At 42.9% G+C, this 18,884-nt stretch overlaps 1 protein-coding gene across 1 annotated transcript in view; it reads left to right on the top strand.

Annotated features, from left to right (window-relative positions):
• The window catches only part of SCFD2 (sec1 family domain containing 2), a 416,855-nt gene that overhangs the window by 371,413 nt on the left and 26,558 nt on the right, over positions 1-18,884 (top strand). Inside the window, exons 6-7 of the mRNA XM_081303332.1 lie at positions 2,005-2,150; positions 14,119-14,253. Of these exons, the coding sequence (XP_081159458.1) occupies positions 2,005-2,150; positions 14,119-14,253 (281 nt within the window). The remainder of the gene's footprint in view (positions 1-2,004; positions 2,151-14,118; positions 14,254-18,884) is intronic.

Raw genomic sequence — 18,884 nt, 5'->3', positions numbered from 1 at the left:
ACAAGTTCTCTGATCAAAATCAACAAGTATCTCTTCACTTTATACTAAGTAGGATAGCTATAATCAAGAAAATGGATAATTTGGATAACAAACAGATAAAGCTAAACCCTCTTATACTCCTGTTGGGAATGTCAAATAGTGCCGTCACTTTGGAAAACAGTCTGCAGTTCTTCAAAAATTTCAACACAGAGTTGTCATATAACCCAGCAATTCTATTTCTAGGTAAATACCCAAGAAAAAGTGTGTATCCACTCAAAAAATTGTACATGCAAAACTAACATTTGGTAGGAAGAACCCAAATGTCCTTTAATTGAAGAATGGGTATATAAAATGTAGTGTCTCCATTCGATGAAATATGGTAGGCAATAAAAAGGAATGAAGCACTGATACACAGTACAACTTGGATGACTCCTGAAAACATGGTAAATGAAAGAAGCCAGTCACAAAATGTCACATATTCTATGATTCTATTTATATGAAATGTTCAGAATTGGTAAATCCATAGACAGAAAGCACTTTGGTGGTTGCCAGGGTGTAGTGGTAGGGAAAAAAATGGGATTTATTGCTGACAGGTATGTGGTTTCTTGTTGGCGAAATAGAAGCTGTTCTAAAATTGATTGTGGGGGTGATGGTCTTATACTAAAAGCTATTGGATTTTGCATTTTAAATGGAGAATGATTTACATCTTAATAAAGCTATTTCCAAACAATAATGACAATGAGAGGACAGCTCTGGGTACAGCCTGCCTGGGTTCAATTGCAGTGGCAGCTCTGGAGTCAAGGATTTGAGACAAGGATTTGAGTGCAGTTACTGCATTTGGAAAGAGCCCCTGATCACAATGAGCCAGCAGGGAAGGAAGGAAGGCTGATCAAGGGGACGTTCATGAATGAGTTTCTGCTATGGGTGGCTGATCCCCTCAGAAAGACTGTGGAGACCACAACTCAAAAGTGTCCCTGCCAGGGGTGAGAAAGTGGAGTTATTTCTATATATATGGACTGTCCAGCACTTCCAGTCTGCACCTGTGCAGGTTTGACACTCTTACAACCAGAGAAAACTCCAGAACTAGAGACAGAGATGAGGGACAGAGACGGAGACAGACAGACAGGCAGGAACTTGAGCTAGAAAGCACTCAAAGTGCCCAAGAACTGTTCACCAAACCTACAGGTGACATGAGGGGTGACACTGCAGATATGGACAGGGTTTTGATAATGTCCACTTATGGGAGTGTTACCTAACCTGTACCTCAAGATGAAGAACATAATTGCTCCTACCTCACCAGGGCGATGTGAGAAGTAATGAGTCAATGCTCATCTGATGTAAATAAGAGGGCCGAGAATACACATTTTAATCTTTCTCCATTTTTAAAACTTCTGTCTTATTCTTGATCTTTTCTCTCCTGAATGAGCTTCTAACAAAATAGAGAGTGAGTCCATCTAATTCAAAAGGAAATAGAATGAATGCCGAGAACACTCTGCGAGGCCCCTTTGTGCCTCCTCAGCTCTGAATGGCTGCCTTTTGAAATATCCTTATGCTTTGTTAGCACATCAGACAGATGCCCATCCCAGCAAGTTCTGCTATTGGAGCAACTCTATTATCTTTTTTCAGTCTTTCTGTCTGACTTTATGGAAACAGTTAGTGGGATTCAAGCAAGGGAGCTTCATAAGGGGTCTCTTATATTTTCCTTTGAGGCTCCTTAGACGTTCCCAAAGCTGTATTCTGAAGAGTGCAGCCCCTAGAGAGTTTCTTTCTATGAACCGTATGCAGTGTAGGGGTCTAAGCCAGTGGCTGCGACCCCAGGCATTCTGAGCACCACTTCTGTCAGAGGCATTTAGACTCAATATGTTTTGTTGCTCATGGGTGATTGAAACAGCCCAGTTGGTGAACAGCCAGGGCAAAGTGGGTTTTTTAAAAAATTCCCAACTGTATTATCAAGCTCAAGCTGTCATGAGGAAAACTTAATTTAAGAATTTGCTCACCTAAGAAAATATTTCTGGATTGTTTCAGGCTGTGACTCTTCAATTAACCTGACATCTCACAAATCCAAAATTGCCGTGGATGAGCTCTTCAGTACTCTTCGGGACATTGCCGGAGCTCGGAGTCTCATGAAACAGTTTAAGTCTGTGTGTGTCCCTGGGAATCACAGCCACCAGGCAAGTGCATGTGCCCTAAAGTGACTGTCTAATTGGTTGCACTTTGAGGATTCAAAGGCTACAACTATACATACGGAAAGCCTTCATTTAATTCCTAAGATGAGGGGTTCTTTCTAGATGAACGCCTATTCCCTTTTAGTTCTGGGCTTGGGTTCCACTGACTCTGAAAGCTCTCAATTTACTTGTACCCTAGGCTTGATGCAGTAGGATGAGCACTGGATTGGGACTCACCCATAGTTTGTTGTTTTTTGTTTTGTTTTGTTTTTTGGTGGGGGGTGACCAGGAATTGAACTCGGGGGCACTCAACCACTGAGCCAAATTCCCAGCCCTATTTTGTATTTTATTTAGAGACAGGGTCTCACTGCTTAGCACCTTGCTTTTGCTGAGGCTGGCTTTGAACTCATAATCCTCCTGTCTCAGCTTCCAGAGAACCTGGGATTACAAGCATGCACCACTGCACCCAGCACATCCATAGTTTATTGACTGTGGGTCTGTCATATGCTTGTTTTATAGCCCTAGGCAAGTGTTTTGGTTTCTTTGGGAGATGCCAAATGAAGGACTGCCCCTAGATGAGTCATAAGTTTCTGGATCTAAACAGTCTATAAACATTTTGAACAATCAGAATAATAAAAATACTTAAAAATTATATAATAAGGAAAAAGAAGTTCGTGAGTGGCAAATACTTATTATTAAAACCCCCTCAGGGCTGTCTGAGGAGAGTAAGAGAACATCAAAGAATGTTTTGACCATTGAGTAGGAAGATAGTATGAGAAACCAATATTAAAATGAAACTCAGTGTGGGGAATGCACAGAAGAAGCCAGAGGGGAGCTCAAGGAGTGAAAAAAGGCTGTAGCCATGGAGCATGGGGAGTCTCTCTAAGGTTCCTGGTGACCAAACCTGAGCTTCCAGGGAAGAAGAGAAGTTTCTGATGGAAAAGATCATGAATTTTGACTGTGGGAATCTTCTCCATCTTCCCATGAAATCTTTAATAAAATCCACTGCATTTGTTAAAACTTCTTAGAGAGCTGAATGTGCTCTTAGTGAGGACTGTGTCACAGTGAGAAGCTAAGCTTCAGAAAGTCAGCTCTGTAAGGGGGTGTGTAGACAAGCTAACGTTCCCCATGACAGCTAGCACATCCTGACTCTCCCCCGTGTGTTCCTATAGCAGCTGAAGTTCCTAAGTACAGCACTCTGCACTTAGTTTTTCCTTGGATTCCAATAAGTAAGCCAAAGAGGCATCATCCAAGACCCAGGAAAGCCAAGTGACCTACCTCGGGCACACAGTGACCAGTGGCAGATTCTGGGTCTCTCAGCCAACACGAAAATCTCCTGTTCATCTGTACTATGGTTCTCATGGAGGTTCTAGAAGTATTGATTGATGCTGCTGATGGTCATCTAAAATCACTTGCCACTATACTGAAGACCATAGAAACTGGCACCTGACTTAGAAACAAAGATCTGAGGATAGCACTGCCACAAAACATAATCACTCAGATCACTAATCACATGCAGTTTTGTCATTTAAAAAAATCAGCAATTTAAATATTGCCATATGGATTAGTTCCAAAAGAATGATAGAACTGGTGAAGTACAATGAAGTTTAGGCCAAAGAAGTCAAGAAGCAAATTACTGCTATAGTTAGAAAGAGGAAATAAACCACTAACTTAATGAGGTCTTTTCCGTTTTCTGATCATTGTGGTGAGTGATTTGGCCAGCTTCATTCACATACACATGCATTAGCTATAAACCTTGAGCGTCATGTGGACAATGATGAGCAGTCCAGATGGATTCCTTGCTGCCTGTCCTCCAGGCCTCAGAACTCTGTCCTCTGTCATGGCCTGTTGCATCTACTTCCCCTTATAGGGAATCAGTAACATCAACACACTCACCAAAGACCCTAGATGGCCACTATCAGGAAGTGGGGGGTGGGGCGGGATAAAGTGTGCATTAAATAAATAATGCTACGAACACATAGTGAAATACTGCACAGCCATAAAACGAATGGGCTTAAGCTGGGTATGCTGGCCAGGGCCATATGGAATCTCTGTCCCAAGGTCTGATTCTTGGGGAAGTCCAACTACAATAGGTTCATGATTCATTAGGTGGAGAAAAACATTACAGATCATTCTGTAAAGCATTATCCTATTTCATAAAGATACAATAAAATAAAAATATATATGAGTATGTATGTTTAATAAGTCTTTAAAATTTGGGGAAAAAATTGTAATAGAGACCTTCTAGAGGACGGGGAGGGTTGGATGGACAGGGAGGAACACTGACTTCCTGCTTTATATTTAATATCTAGAGGAAAACCTTTTGATGGGATTAGGAATCGTTTTTTACCTGTTTGGCTTTTCAAGTATTTTGAAATTTCAAAAAATTTTAAATTACAGATGTAAGCCTTGTGAGCACAGGGCTTCTGATCTGTTTTGCTCACTGCCATATCCTCAGTGCCTAAAGAGGTGTCCTACACATAACAGGTGCTTAATAAATACTTGCTATGTGCATCTGTGGAATACTTACATCTTTATTACAGATCACAGGATCAATTGGTATAGAAAGTGCTGGATTTGCTTTTGAAGACAGGACTTGGCTGGGCAATTTTCTATCCATCTCTTCTCCCAATTTGGTCCTCAACCCATGGCTCCAGGAGAAATCTGTGCTTTCTGTCCAGTGCTGTGCTATCTCTCTGCAAAAGAGATATCCTGGGCTCCCCAGCACACCCAGGAAAGCACTACACCTGGTCGGGCCATCAGCTCCTATTCCAGATCTGCCCCGTGCTGTGCTCTGGCTCTCTTCCCTGGGTCTTGGGACCCCTGCCACCTCAGTTACCTCCCTAGGGCCCTCTCTCCTGCTCTGATGCACATGTGCTAACTCTCAGAGGTACTCGTGTTTCCCCACTGGTGCTGGAGGTGTTTCTTATTGTGTCTTCATGTATTATCCTGTTAGGAAAATGTGTCCATCATGGTTCAGATGCAGAAAGCAGACCCCACTCCTGCCTTTGAAGGAGAATGTGGTTCATACAAGAGATTATCAAACCTCTGGAAGACCCAGAGGAGGGGGACCTGCACTGGTCCTCCAGAAATAAGTTTCGAACATCACCAGATCTGGCACTCCAGGGGAGCCAGGACCTCGCCACAGTCAGGGACTGGGATGGGGGGGACAAGGAGGCTGCTGCTGAAGCTCCTGATGTAAAGAACATGCCACACAGCTGGAAGCAGCCTCTGTGCTGCTCCCCATGGATCTGTAGGGTCGGGCCCAGTGCTTGCTGCTTCTGGGTGAGCAGGGAGGTAGGTGGAAGGATGCCAGAGTGTGGGCCTTACCCAGAATGGCATTTCCCAGGGTACCTGTGTTCACAGACCAGCTGAGCCCCACACTAACAAAGTGACTTTAGGCAAGTCACTTCCCCTGTCTATGCCTGGTTCCCCCTCTATAAAAAGGAACTTATAATTGTGACTCTCTCACAAAGATGCTTTAAGGATTTGGTATGTTAATACCTGTAAAACTCTCAGGACAGCATCTGAATGTCACATAATCACCATCACATAAATATTTGCAATGACAGCCATGAAGAAATGCAGAGCAGAGAGCCAGTCCCTTGGTCATCTTCTGCAGCATCCATCCTTTCCTTTGACTGAATGAGAGCTATGCAGGAGGACCTTCTGAAACTGGCCATTACTGCTGTTTAGAGCTAACTCCTGTCTGAAAAGGTTGTGTTTGTGGGTCCACCATAGCCAGCGAAGCCCCGGCTCCCACGGTGCCTGTGCAGCAGGACTTTTAGTGCTTCCTTTTCTTTTTCTTTTTTTTTTTAAGAGAGAGAGAATTTTTTAATATTTATTTTTCAGTTTTCAGTGGACACAACATCTTTATTTTATTTTATGTGGTGCTGAGGATCGAACCCAGCACCCCACCCATGCCAGGCGAGCACTACTGCTTGAGCCACATCCCCAGCCCCAACTTCCTTTTCTTATTGCACACGTCCTGGTTCCATGGAGGCGTGGGCACCTTCCTGGGTGCCAGTGTTTGATGTGCCCCTGTTCCTCAGTGGTGGCATCAGGATCATATCAGCAGAGGTCTCAAGGCAAGGAGCTGACAAATGTCGATGGCTCTTGCATGGCCTTGGCATAACCAAGAGCAGAGCTGTGCCGAGAAACTCTGAACAGATGTGTGCTGTCTCTTGTGCCTCTGGCATGCTGAATGGGAGCATTAGACCCAACAGTGCCCAGGAAGTTTGATTCATCTTGTGCCCAGTGAAAAATAGATCTCTGAACATCTCCAGGCCTCTCTCTTTCTTCATCGAGCCCCGGCCCTGGCCGCCAGCTGTTCATTTCCCAGGCTAAGTTTGATTCCTTCTCCTGATTCTATCTACCTAAACCCAGACCTGCTAAGTGGCCTTATGGAAAGAATCAGCATGGGACATGACTAAAACTGAAAGCCAGGAAATGTGGCCCTGTCCTGATATCTACTTCTAAATGGCCATGTAAACTCAAGCAAATTTCTTTACTATCTTTTGGTTTTGATTGCCTCATATTGAAGTTGAGGGACTACGTTCAAATTTTTTAAAAATAATCTTCTATATAGAAGGATGGGATGGATGGATGGATGAGTGAATAGATAAACAAATGAAATGTTGATTTAATCTGCAAACAATTTCCATTAAGAAGATGAAAGGAGAAAATAATAGGTCATAGTTTAGCAAAAAATAAAAATAAATAAGCCGTGGAATAGTCAAGTAAAGCCACAGTTTCAAGCAGATGTTTATCTCTGCCGTCTTGGACTGAAACAAAATGAATACCCTCTACAAGTCTAGTTTCATGAGAAGTTGGTGTTTGGAGTCAGTTCTGTGGAAGAGGGAGAAACAAGCGTGGGGTGACAGTTCGAGTTTCCTTGGAAACGGATATCCTGGACCATGTTTAAAGTGCACCAAATTCTGGAAGTGGCTGGAGTTAGACTGTTATGGATAATGTCGGACACTGCTGCTGTACCCGGTACCTTTCCTCAGGCAATGAAAGTCTTCTAGACATAACCACACTTTGCTTATCTCCACCACAAGATTAACCGGGGACATTGGCATGAATATTTTATTTTTCATATTTTGTTTAAATATGGCATCTTTTGTTTGCTTTTCAGTTTTTATTTTTATGATTTTTTATTTTTATTTTTTATATATTTTTTGTGATCCTGGGGATTAGTACCCGGGCCTTGTGCATACCAGGGAGGCACTCTACCACAGAACCACTGAGCTGTATCCCCAGCCCTACATACGGCATTTTTAAAAGTCCAGTTTGTTCTTAAGAAGACACTAGGCATTTAAAGAATGGAAGGCAAGGAGTTTCTGATATGAGATCAGCTCTGTGACGCTTCGGCTGTTTCACATGTGCCGCTATCAGGGCATCTCTTCAAGCTCCACCAAACCTTCAGCCCCATGAGACCAGCAGACAGGGCCAAGTGATGACCACTCTTGCATTTGTAGGCTCCTTCCCATAAAAACAAGAAATGTTAAAACATTCAGTATAATTATACTGATGTAAAGGAAAACATATTAATATTTCATTTCAAAACATGATTTTGACTTAAAGCTTCTTTTTTTTTTCTTTCTGATATAAAAAATTAAGACATTGTCATGGATCCTGAAAAGTAATGTGGGCCCGAAGTCTATGTGTCCTGTGCATTCCAGATAAGTTGGCTCTGTAGTCATAACCCCACTGACAGCAGTCCCCAGGACAGGAACAGAGCTTGCCATCAGAGGAGCACCAGGGGTTGGCTTCCCTGCAGTCGTCCTCGTGATCACCCGCAAAGCATGAAGCAGCCCATGCAGCTATCAGGGAAGGAGCAATGCATCTTGGTCCTGAGGGGACTAGCTGCTCATCAGGTGGGTGCAGGAGTCCCTGGTTTTAAAGCTTCATATCTTACAGGAGCTCATTTCTCAGCAGCAACTCTGTGGGCATAGCTTCCAGTGCTCCTCCCAGGGACACGCCCAGGTATTATTCAAGTCATCGGACTCAGGAGCCCAGAGCTCTAGCTTTCTATCAAATATTTGTAGTTCTCCCAGTCTAATGCAGTGCACTAAGCCGGGGTCATTTTGTCATAAGCACTCTTGCCTGGCTACATAGTTTGACATTCTTTCTTTATCAGGTTTCCAGGGAAACAGCTAGAAAGTTAACCAAAGGTCAAATTCCTAGGCAGAAGAGAAAAAGGGTTTAATGATCCTTTGCTCACACATGCACCATGCCAATTGTTAAGGGAATAATTATATTAATATTGCTTCAAAATTTACAGTGTGTCTGTGGCAGAGACAATACTGTGTGTTCCCCAAACTCCATTTACTTGTCCTGAGCACGCAGTGAGAGTACATTTTCCAGATTCTCTAGTAGGTAAATGTGGAGGGGTGACTAATTCTGGCCAATGAACTATGGCTAGAAGTGACACGTTTTCAAGCCAGGCCCATAGCCTGCCCCCTCCCTCCCTCCCTCCCTCCCTCCCTCCCTCTCTCTCTGTCTCTCTCTCTCTCTCTCTCTCTCTCTCTCTCTCTCTCTCTCTCTCTCTGTCATCATCTGCTGAGGAAATGTGAAGTTTCCAGTGTGGAATTCTAGTGCCTCACTCAGTGACAGGAACCTGGTCTCTGAATGGTTGTCTAGAACATAGACCACCCCAACCCACTCCTACAGCATGTGAAATAAGCAAGAACTAAATGACCAATGAGAAAAGGAAAGAGCAAATTGTCTGAATTTTTAATTCCTCTCCTTCCCCCGCAAAAAGGTGAACTGCTAGGCAGTGTTTGATTAGGAAAGTTTAAATTACTGTGGTTGACCCTCTTAAAGTTGAAGCAAACAACATGACTGATCTACTCTCTGGCCATTTCGAACATGTGAGAAAAACTTTTGGTAGGGTTCCAGAGAAATGATACCCACCTCCTTTTCATCTTCCGTAGGGTCCTCTGTTGAGAAGTGGGTGGCTCCTGGCTGAGTAGACAATTTTGTGACAATCAGGTTCTCATCTCATCTCTGAAAAAGCCATGGGCAAGGCAGTTTTTTTCAGATTTCAAACATGATTTGGGTATCAGAACAATTCAAACTAAGTGGCTGAAATTAAGGAGTCAAAGGTTTTCATCATTAAAACCCTAATTGGAAAAAGTTCAGATGTAGTTCCTAAGAAGGCATAAGACAAGCAATGCTTTGTACCCAAGAAAGTCTTTCCCAAATTGTACTTTTAAATATTACTTAGTCATTTTGTATCTAGTTGTTTTAATAGAAAATTTAGTGTTTTTTTTTCCTAAGTATGAGATGACAAAAGCTGTCGACTTCTCTTTAAATGAGTAATACTTCTATTACTTACTATCTTTGGGTTATAAGTAAAAATAGAAAAAAAGAAAAAAAAGCTCTAAATGGCTTAAACAAGAATGGTAATTTACTGGAGCCTATGACGAAAGTCCAGAAGAAGGTCAGCTTCTGCTGGGGAGAGGCCATTGCCAGGGTGATGCTGACAGGAAGAACACGCCCAGGGAGGAGAAATCATGCTTGCTCTTTCTGCCTTCCAGCCTCCCTCTAGTGACCCCTATAGGCAGGGCCTGACACACCCAATTGGCTATGCACATGTGTGGTTTGCAAAGACCAGCATCACAGAACTGAGTCTAAAAGGGAACTTTAAAAATGGAGAGACAAAAGCTCAACACACCTATAATCCCAGCAACACTGGAGGCTGAGGCCAGAGGATCACAAGTTGAAGCCAGCCTCAGCAACTTAGCAAGACCCTAAATTAAATCCCCAACACAAAATAAATAAATAAATAAATAGAGAATGCAGCTAAAAGCATAAGAAATGAATATTCTAGGGGCATGTCAAGCAGTTAATAAAAACATTTATTTTTTTGGATTATGTGATGTGTTTTTTATCTATCACATTTTTTGTATTTTAAATTTTATTTATTTTCTCATTCTAAATAACTGTTCACCTACTATCTTAAAAAATAACATAAAAAAGACTTCCAACATTCTCCACAAAATCTCAAGAATAAAAGTGTTAAAGGAGCAGCACTTCTAAATCTCTGCTCACCCCATATGATGAATAGTATATGATGTGCTCAGGGGTGCTTTGTTCCCCAAAGTCCAGCCCAGAGTGGAGCAAGAGTGAGGGAAAGAGGCAGGTGCAGAGAGAAAGGTCCCAGAATCCCTGCTTTCCCTAATCCTCCTGCCTCCTCTTGCCTTTATTCCAGTCTACCTTGGGTCTCTGGAGCCCTGAGAACAATCCTGTCACCCTGAAGACACTGTGTCTAGCACAGAGGAGAACAGAGTAGTGTCTTAGCTTGGTTTACAGAGCCACCTTTGTCGATGGTCTGAGCTTAGGTCAGAATTGCTTTTCTTTTTTCTTTTCTTTCTTTTTTTAAATCTTTTAGTTGTAGATGGACACAGTACCTTTATTTATTTTTATGCGGTGCTGAGGATTGAACCCAGTGCCTCCCTCACCCATGCTAGGTGAGCACTCTACCACTGAGCCTCAGCCCCAGCCCTCAGAATCACTGAAAAGCAGCAACCTTTTTGTGGGTGTGTTCATTGGGAAGTATATATCTTTCTTCTAAAATATGAAGCCTATGTGTATTTCTCTGTTTTCACATCAAGTTGCTGTTTAAGAGCAAATTTTATATACGCTAATAAAACAAGTAACTGTAAGCTCCTAGAAGTAAAGAATGGCCTCTTATGACTCTATATTCCCTTCATGCTTCATATCAGAAATTCATTCAGTTCAGTGGCAGAAATCTGAAAAACAGTAGCTCAAACCCACAAAGTTTTGTCATGTAGAATAGGTCCTTATTTAGCCTATCTGTGTTCGATTATGGACGCGCTACAAATCATCCCTGCCCAAGGTTTCCCCAGCTTTCTGCTCCATCTCTAAGGAATAGCCTTGTCTTCCAAGATGGCTGCTGGAGCTCCAGGTATCACTTCCGCATTCCAGGCAGCAGAACAGAGAATGAAGAGAAAAGCATGTGTTTCCATTTTAAAAAGAAGACTTCTGAAAGTCCCTTATGATTCTCCTACTTACATCTCATTGCGCAGAATTTAGGGACACAGCCACACTGCACTGCAAAGAAGGCTAGAGGAGGTAGTCTTTTAGTCAGCTGACTGAAAATTGGAATCTATTGCTAAGAAAGAAGAACTTAATGTCTGATGATTCTTTCTTCTTGGAGAAGGTTTAAGGAGATTAAAATTGAAGTTAAGGAGAATAAATATCCTGAAGGATTAAGATGATAGAAGTGCTCCCAAGACAACTTACTCCAGGAAGAGTATTTGCAGAACCAGAGGCCGCTCTGTGGGCATTAACATTTAGCATGCTATTTGTTGGATTGTTTTATGAATCCAGAAGTAGACCTTTTAATTTGGAAAAATAAGAAATAAATACCTCCTACTTCCTGAGCACAGAAATAAAATAGCCCTAATTAACATGGCAGTGTGCTTTACTGTAATCTCTTTCCCATGCATAAATAATTTATTAATTTATAACAAATAGGAGGTAGTTTTTTATTATTATTTATAGTGATATCTTAAACTGTACTTAAAAAAAAATAAAAATGATACAATGGAAAGTCTTCCCTCCTCCCTTTGTCTGGTTCCCTTGATCTCTGCTGATTGTAGTTTGCATAAATCACAGCAGTTTATTTTTGTGTATTTAGCAAATAGAAACTGTCGTGTTCTTCCTCCCACTCTTTACATAAATGCCAGCCCACCATACCCTGTGGCTCATCTTGCCCTTTTCCATCACGCATGATTCTGCACCCATTTTCTGCCACATCAACGCAGAAGTCCCCCCGCCCCCCCGTTCACTTGCATGAATTTCCTCCCTGTAGATCCACCTCACTCATTCAACAGCTCCTAGTGATGAGGACTGGGGTGGTTTCTCTGGTTTTGCTATTTCAAACAATAAACAGCCTTTTTTGGATCTCATTTGCATCCATGAACATATCCAAGGAATAAACTTCTAAAAAGTGGAATTGCTACATCAGATGCATCGTGGTTTTGATGGGTATTGACAAATTGTTCTTCATGTTGGTTGCAACAATTCACATTCCAAACAGCCACATCAGAGAGTGCCTGTGACCCCTGGGCCTCATCAAAAGTGTGTGTTTTCTAACTTTTGGATACTTGCCTAAGTTGAAAAAAAAAATCTTGGTATAGCGTTAATTCAAATTTCTCTTATTATTAGCAAGGGTGATCAATAGCTTTATATAGATTGCTATCCTATCAATGTTCCTTTTTCAGTGCATGCCCTTCATGATCATTTATTTAATCATGAAATCTTTGGGCACACAATGGTCTCCTTGACTAATAAATATCAAAAGGTAGAAGGTGGTATCTTCAACTGAGCAGATACTGGTTCTCCCTGCATCATATCCCTGAAGAGCAGACCAGCTACATTCTGAATAAATGGACATTTTTAATGTTAATTAGCTCTATATTGCTTGATTTCTAAGATATTTCCAGAAAATTGGAATAAAGGAAAAAATAAATTAATATGTCTGTTAAAAAAGCAAGATGAAGACAGGGATGAGGTCAGTATACTACATACCTGTGACCACGGCTACAAGCAGCCACATATTTGGCCAACGCAAAGAGAGAAACAGAGTTCAAGTCCGCTGCACCCCACAGTGCCCTGTTAGACCACGGCTCTTCGTGGATCAGAGAGTGAATAGAGGGGAGACTTTTCTTCTGCCTTTGCCCTGCATCTGCATTTGCCAGATGCTGTGCCAGATGTGAGCTGATCAACAGAAGCAACAACAACATTGGGAGGAAGGTGGCCCAGCTAAGGGGAAGCAAAGACGCAGAAGAACTTCCCGTGAGAACTTAAAAAGGGGTGGGGTACAGTATGGCAAAGAAAGTCAGTCAATCAATCAGTTCTGTGTAGCTCAATGGTAGAGTGCTTGCCTAGTATGCCTGAGACCCTGGATTCCATCCCCAGCTCTGCACCACCCACGAAATCAACAAATAAATAAAAAATGAAAATGAAAAAAAGAGAGAGATGGGGAAAATCTTAGGAAAGAGCTGCTCGGAAAGCACAGCAGTCAATGAGACAGCAGCCCCCAAGTGCAACCTAAAGATGGACTGGTTATTCAAGTCAGAGAAGAGGAAAGCGTCGTTTATTAAACTCTAGGATTTGTTGTAAACTAACATTACCCTAATTCTGCTGAAATTCCTGTAGTGCTCTGTGGCCTGCTTTCTGCCCTGACCTCGGTCAGATTTGTTTTGTCATCTTGAGCTGCTTTTTCTGGCCAGAGCTTGGAGTTGTGCTCTTTAGATGAAGGGGGATTGGTTCAAACTTGGATGTTGATGACATATCATCAGTAAACATTCGAGTTCCTAACAGAGGGGAATGTAATTCTAAAAATATTTAGGAAAAAAATGGAGTCCATCTTCGTATTTATATCAAAGGCCAGGACTTTGCTTTCCAGCGTACTTCACACATAAAATTGTCACTCTAAATCTAGATGGAAGCCAGTCTGAGGCAACATGATTACAAGTTCGAGGCTAGCCTCAGCCACTTAGTGAGACCCTAAGTAATTTAGCGAGACCATGTCTCAAAATAAAAAAATAAAAAAGGCTGGAATGTGGCTCAGTGGTTAAGCACCTCTAGGTTCAATTCCTATACTTAAAAAAAAAAATTGAACAATTAGTCAAACTATAATTATAACTCTGGTAAAAGAGATTTGCTTATAGAAAGGGGTGTAAGAGGCAGAACATAGTGTTAGAGAATTAGGATGAGAGTATCAAAGAAACTCCATATTGTTTCACTTTCTTTACACACACACACACACACACACACACACACACACACACACAGAGACATACACACACACAAAGCACAGCCATTGCTCAGTATCAAAATAAACTTGCTTTATTTTCCTTTATGCAGATAAGGTGTCCTTTCTCCAGACCCAACCAACAAGTGCTTTCACTTACAGCACAATATTTTGTCTTTCCAGGCAATCTATAAGCCATTGTTGAAGCAGGTTGTGGAAGAAATATTTAATCCTGAGAAGCCAGATCCTGTTGATATTGAGCACATGTCTTCAGGCCTCACTGATCTCCTTAAAACTGGATTTAGCATGTTCATGAAGGTAAGCAGCCTTGAAGAGGTAATCCTGAGGAGAATGACGTTCCCTTGGCTGAGCATGAAAATGTGGTGCTCTGATAGCCCTGGCCAGAGCCACACAGATAACTGTCTGTATTTTAGCTCTTCTAAAATCAGGACAGTCTTTGTTTACCTTTTGGTTATGAGTAGCCTGACCTTGCAGCCTCATAAAGCTTCTTCTGACCTGTCATTTCCCACCCGCTAGTGCAGCCTAAGGTGGCACACACCAACCCCCTCCCACATGGGGAACAGCACTGGAAACTTCTCTCCTTGTGACCCTCGTTTCACTTAACCATGAATCCATATACTATTCACCAAGCCTAGTGATAATCCTTTGCTCTTAACTCTAGAACTTATGTTATAGGATAACAAGCAATTCTGCAAAGTCCTGTGACTAACATCAACCTAAAATCCATTTGGAAATGAATGACTTGGGTTTAGGTCCAGGAGGCTTCTAAGTGACAAGTGCTAGAACTTCTCTGGCTCGTATCTGGGGTGGGTCAGAATGATTGAACAGCCCTTGAAGCAGGGATGAAAGGAGGAAAAGTACACAAGTGGCTTCTATTTTTAACCTACTATAAAGTTTCTAAATTTAAAAGAATCTAAACAAGATTACAGGCTGACCTCCGAGGCTATGCCAGGATTTCAGTGGTCATAACTTTGGGAAATAACAGAATGTTTTGCCAGTTTCAAAAAGTCTTTGAAATTGTGAATTAATCTCCATAGAAGATCTGGCCTTTCAGAATTCAATAAATGCATATTCCAGAAAAACAGCCTATTCCAAAGCCCGAGGACAGACGCCAGACAATCAGACTCTCAACCAAGCAGTAAACGGCTGGAGCAGACACACAGGGCTCAGTTCTGCTGGTCCCAATTACCAGCAACTTCTGTTGCAATGCCTGGCTGCTGCATTTTCCAACTCCTACAGGTCCCCCTCCTCCTCTTTCTTTTCTTCTCTTTCTTTAATGAAGCAATGCAGATCGGCTTCTTTATTATTATTATCTTTTTAGTTGTTGACAGACCTTTATTTTATTTATTCATATGCGGTGCTGAGACGCAGACACAGTGCCTCACACATGCCAGGTGAGCGCTCTACTACTGAGCTACAACCCCAGCCCCCAGATCCACTTCTTAAAAGCACCTGTGGGCTTCTGCATAGAGTGTCAGTAAGTCCAGAATCGCTGAGCAGCTCCTCTTCCTAACTAGCCCTTTGTGGTTGCTAATTTGTTCAAACACTTCCAGGCTGAGCATAGTTTCCAACCTTCTCCACTTGACCTCTCTCGTTCTCACATTCACTCCTGAAGAGACACTAAATAACAAGTGTGGAGTTTCAGGTCCAGGTCAGTAAGGACTGAGAATGGCACAGTGGCCTCTCTGTCCTTTCCCAGACAGGCTTCTTCTCTGTGTAAAGTTGGGCCCTGAAGGAAGGGGTCTGACCAAGGGTGCAACTGGCAGTTTGCTGTACTCTAAGAGGTAAGTTTTGGGTGAGAGGGGACCTTGACTCTATTCCTTGTCCAAGGATGTCCCTTGGAGAGGAAGAACTGTTTATTAGCAAAAAGGGTTCCACGATCACATAGGTTTGTAAAAAGCTGGGTCAAAAAACAACTTACCTGTGTCATTCAGCATCCAGGGTTTACCTGCTAATGGACCCTGTGCCTTTCAGAGGTGACCATGGAGCATGGCAGGCTGCACATTCGTACTGTGGGAGGACCACGCACAGGCATTTCCCACCACTGTTCCATGACATGGAACATCTAGGAGATGTCACATTTTAATGCTACCCTTTAAACTCTGCATCTTCCTGAGATCAGAAGCTCCACTATGATAAATGCACTTGGCCTAGGAGGAAGCTTAGAACCATCCTGGGCCAGCACTGGGAAACTGCACTTTCTTCTTTCCCAAGTTCCCCATTCCAAACCCCATTGTTAGGGCTCATGAAGAAACACTCTGGCAGCTTGAAGATGATATCAGAGGTAGGTTTCCACAAAGTGAATTAAGAAAAAGGAATCAGAGCTGGGCACAGTGGCACACACCTGTAATCTCAGCTACTCAGGAGGCTGAGGCAGGAGGATCACTTTTGTGTGTGTGTGTGTGTTGGTGTTGGGGTTGAACCCAGGACCTTGTGCATGCAAGGCAAGAACTCTACCAACTGAGCTGTATCCCCAGCCCAGGACCACATTTTTGAGACCAACCACAGAAACTTAGTCAGACCTCATCTCAAAATAAAATAGAAAGGACTTGGGTTGTAGCTCAGTGGAAGAGTTCTTGCCTAGCATGTGTGAGGCCCTGAGTTCTATCCGCATAAAATGATTAAAAAAAAAAAAAGCAGGAGGAGGAAGACCACCCTGTTCTACCAACAGCTGTCAGTATCCACTGCTCGGTCCTCAACTCTGGTCAGGGCATCTCATCTGTCCACCTGGGCTAGAGAGACTCTCCCTAGGCTGGTAGGAAAGCCCTTGCCACCCAGTACTCCCAAAGAAGAATCATTTTGTTTTATTTCTGATTGAGTCTCTATGGTGGGATTTTCCTGACATTTCATAGAGCTCGGCAAAGAAAGCTATGTGTGGCCTATGTGTTCAGGATTTGGACATAATTGTGATAAACTTGCAGCCAATAGGGGTTTTGAGGAACCCCTAATTTCCCAAAGACACTTCTTTGAGATGGAGGTGAACCCATCAAGAAGAGATTCCATTCCACTCTAAGGCCCTTGGAGAGAGGGGTGTGGAAGACACAGTCTCACCTGGTTATGGTGGTTTACCAGTCTCCTTTGAGAAATAACCTGTGATCAGTGTGTTTCTGTCCTTTCTTGTATTAATCCTCGTGACCACCTTAAGGGGTAGGTCCTGTCATTATCCCTGTTTCCCCAGTGAGGAAACTGAGTCAGAAAAGCTGAGCAGTGGAAGTGAGCTCCAGAAGGCTGGATTGTGTCTCACTTTCCTCTGTCCTCAGGTGCTCTCCAGAGGGCAACATAGTGGTGACACCAGGATTTATCCCCAAGTCACTCTTATTCCAAACCCCAGGCTCCTGGCAACATGTCTTGGCTCTGAGATACTGCCAGGCATTTTTTTTTTTTTGGAAGTTAAATATTCGTATGTTATTAATTCTGGTTTTCTTCAGAATTACTCACAAGCACAAATGCTTTCCCTTTCCAATATCTGTGTAGCTGTGAATAAAGTCTATGCCTGAGTTGGTCCCTCAGACAGCCAGATCTGTTGGCACCCTGTCTTTTCCTCTGGGACTTGGCCGCAGGCTCTTGGGTGGTGCACCCCAGGAGGATAAATGTGTGCATTGCTATTGAGCTGCCTCTGCACATGGCCTCTTCTTTCCGGATCAGCAGCCTACATATCACTCATGCCTTTCTTGCCACTTGCTGTCCTATACTGTGCCTCTGCTCCTCACTTCTCACTCAAGACTCCCCAGTGCTGAGCCAGGAGGAAATAAATAGACAGAGCTGATGAAACAAAACCATCCATGTGGAACCCTTCCCCTGCCTGGGGCACTATGTACAAATGGGAGATTCTAGAAGTGCAGCATCAGCTGGAAGGGAGCCAAGTTGCTGGCCCAGTCCTGCTCTTTCTCTGTACTTAGAGATGGTCTCATGAACCATGTTTGCTTGAGGTCACCCAGAGGCAGTATCTGTAGACTATGCAGAAGACAAGGGAAGATTGAGAAACCAGTGAGAGATGTGCTGGGAAATGGGACCTCAGTGATCCCCACGGGATGCACTGTGTCTGCCCTCATGGCCAGTAACAGAGCACAGGAAAGAGTTGTCCAGGCTCCTGTCCTCCTCAGAGCTCTATGCCTTGTACACACTCCGGTGGCTACCCTTACACAGTATGCTGTAATCACACTTGTTAACTTTCTTTCTGCAGATTAATGTTTTTCTTCAGATTAGCACAACTCGGTCCATTGCACATTAGGGGAAAGAGACATTGTTTCAATGGGTTGTAATCAACATTTTATTTTAAAGACATGAGTAGAATACACTAGATCAGAATTCATTGCATTTAGTGAGGTAAAACAGCATGCCCTAGGAGCTGATATATCTACACATGTGTGATTTAACTGTGTTTCTCACGGTAAGTCACACTGAAAATGCAAAGCTATGGCTGTGAGAGCGGAAGGCGATCTAGGTCAGATTCTCTTCTGTATTCTCAGTACTTGGCATCTGGATAGGCCTTGTGTTTTAGTCAGCTTTCTCACCACTGTGACCTGATGACCTAACCAGAACAATTTCAGAGAAGGAAACATAGTTTCAGAGGTCTCAGTCCATAAGTGGCCAACCCTGTAAATTTGAACTGAAAGTGAGACACAAAAGCGTGGAGGAGGAATATGACAGTTACTGTCCAACTCATCCCTATCAGAGGATTAATGCCCCGATTAGGTGACATCTCTCAGAATCTAATCATTTTGCCTCTGAACAGTCTTGCATTGTCTCACACGTGAGCTTTTGGAGGACACCTCATACCTAAACTGTAACTGGTGCTCACCAAAGATGGGAGGGAGGTTAAGAGTGGACCTATTATAGTGTTCTCTCAGAAAGCAGCAGTTTTGACTCACTGATTCCTTTTTCCAACTCTATCAGTTCATGGGGGATATATTCCAAGACCACTGTGG

The sequence above is a fragment of the Spermophilus citellus genome, assembly GCF_964194105.1.
Source record: "Spermophilus citellus genome assembly, chromosome: 8".
Classification (NCBI taxonomy): Eukaryota; Metazoa; Chordata; class Mammalia; order Rodentia; family Sciuridae; genus Spermophilus; species Spermophilus citellus.
Note: the sequence above shows the minus strand (reverse complement) of the source record. Positions and strands in the feature narration are given on the sequence as shown.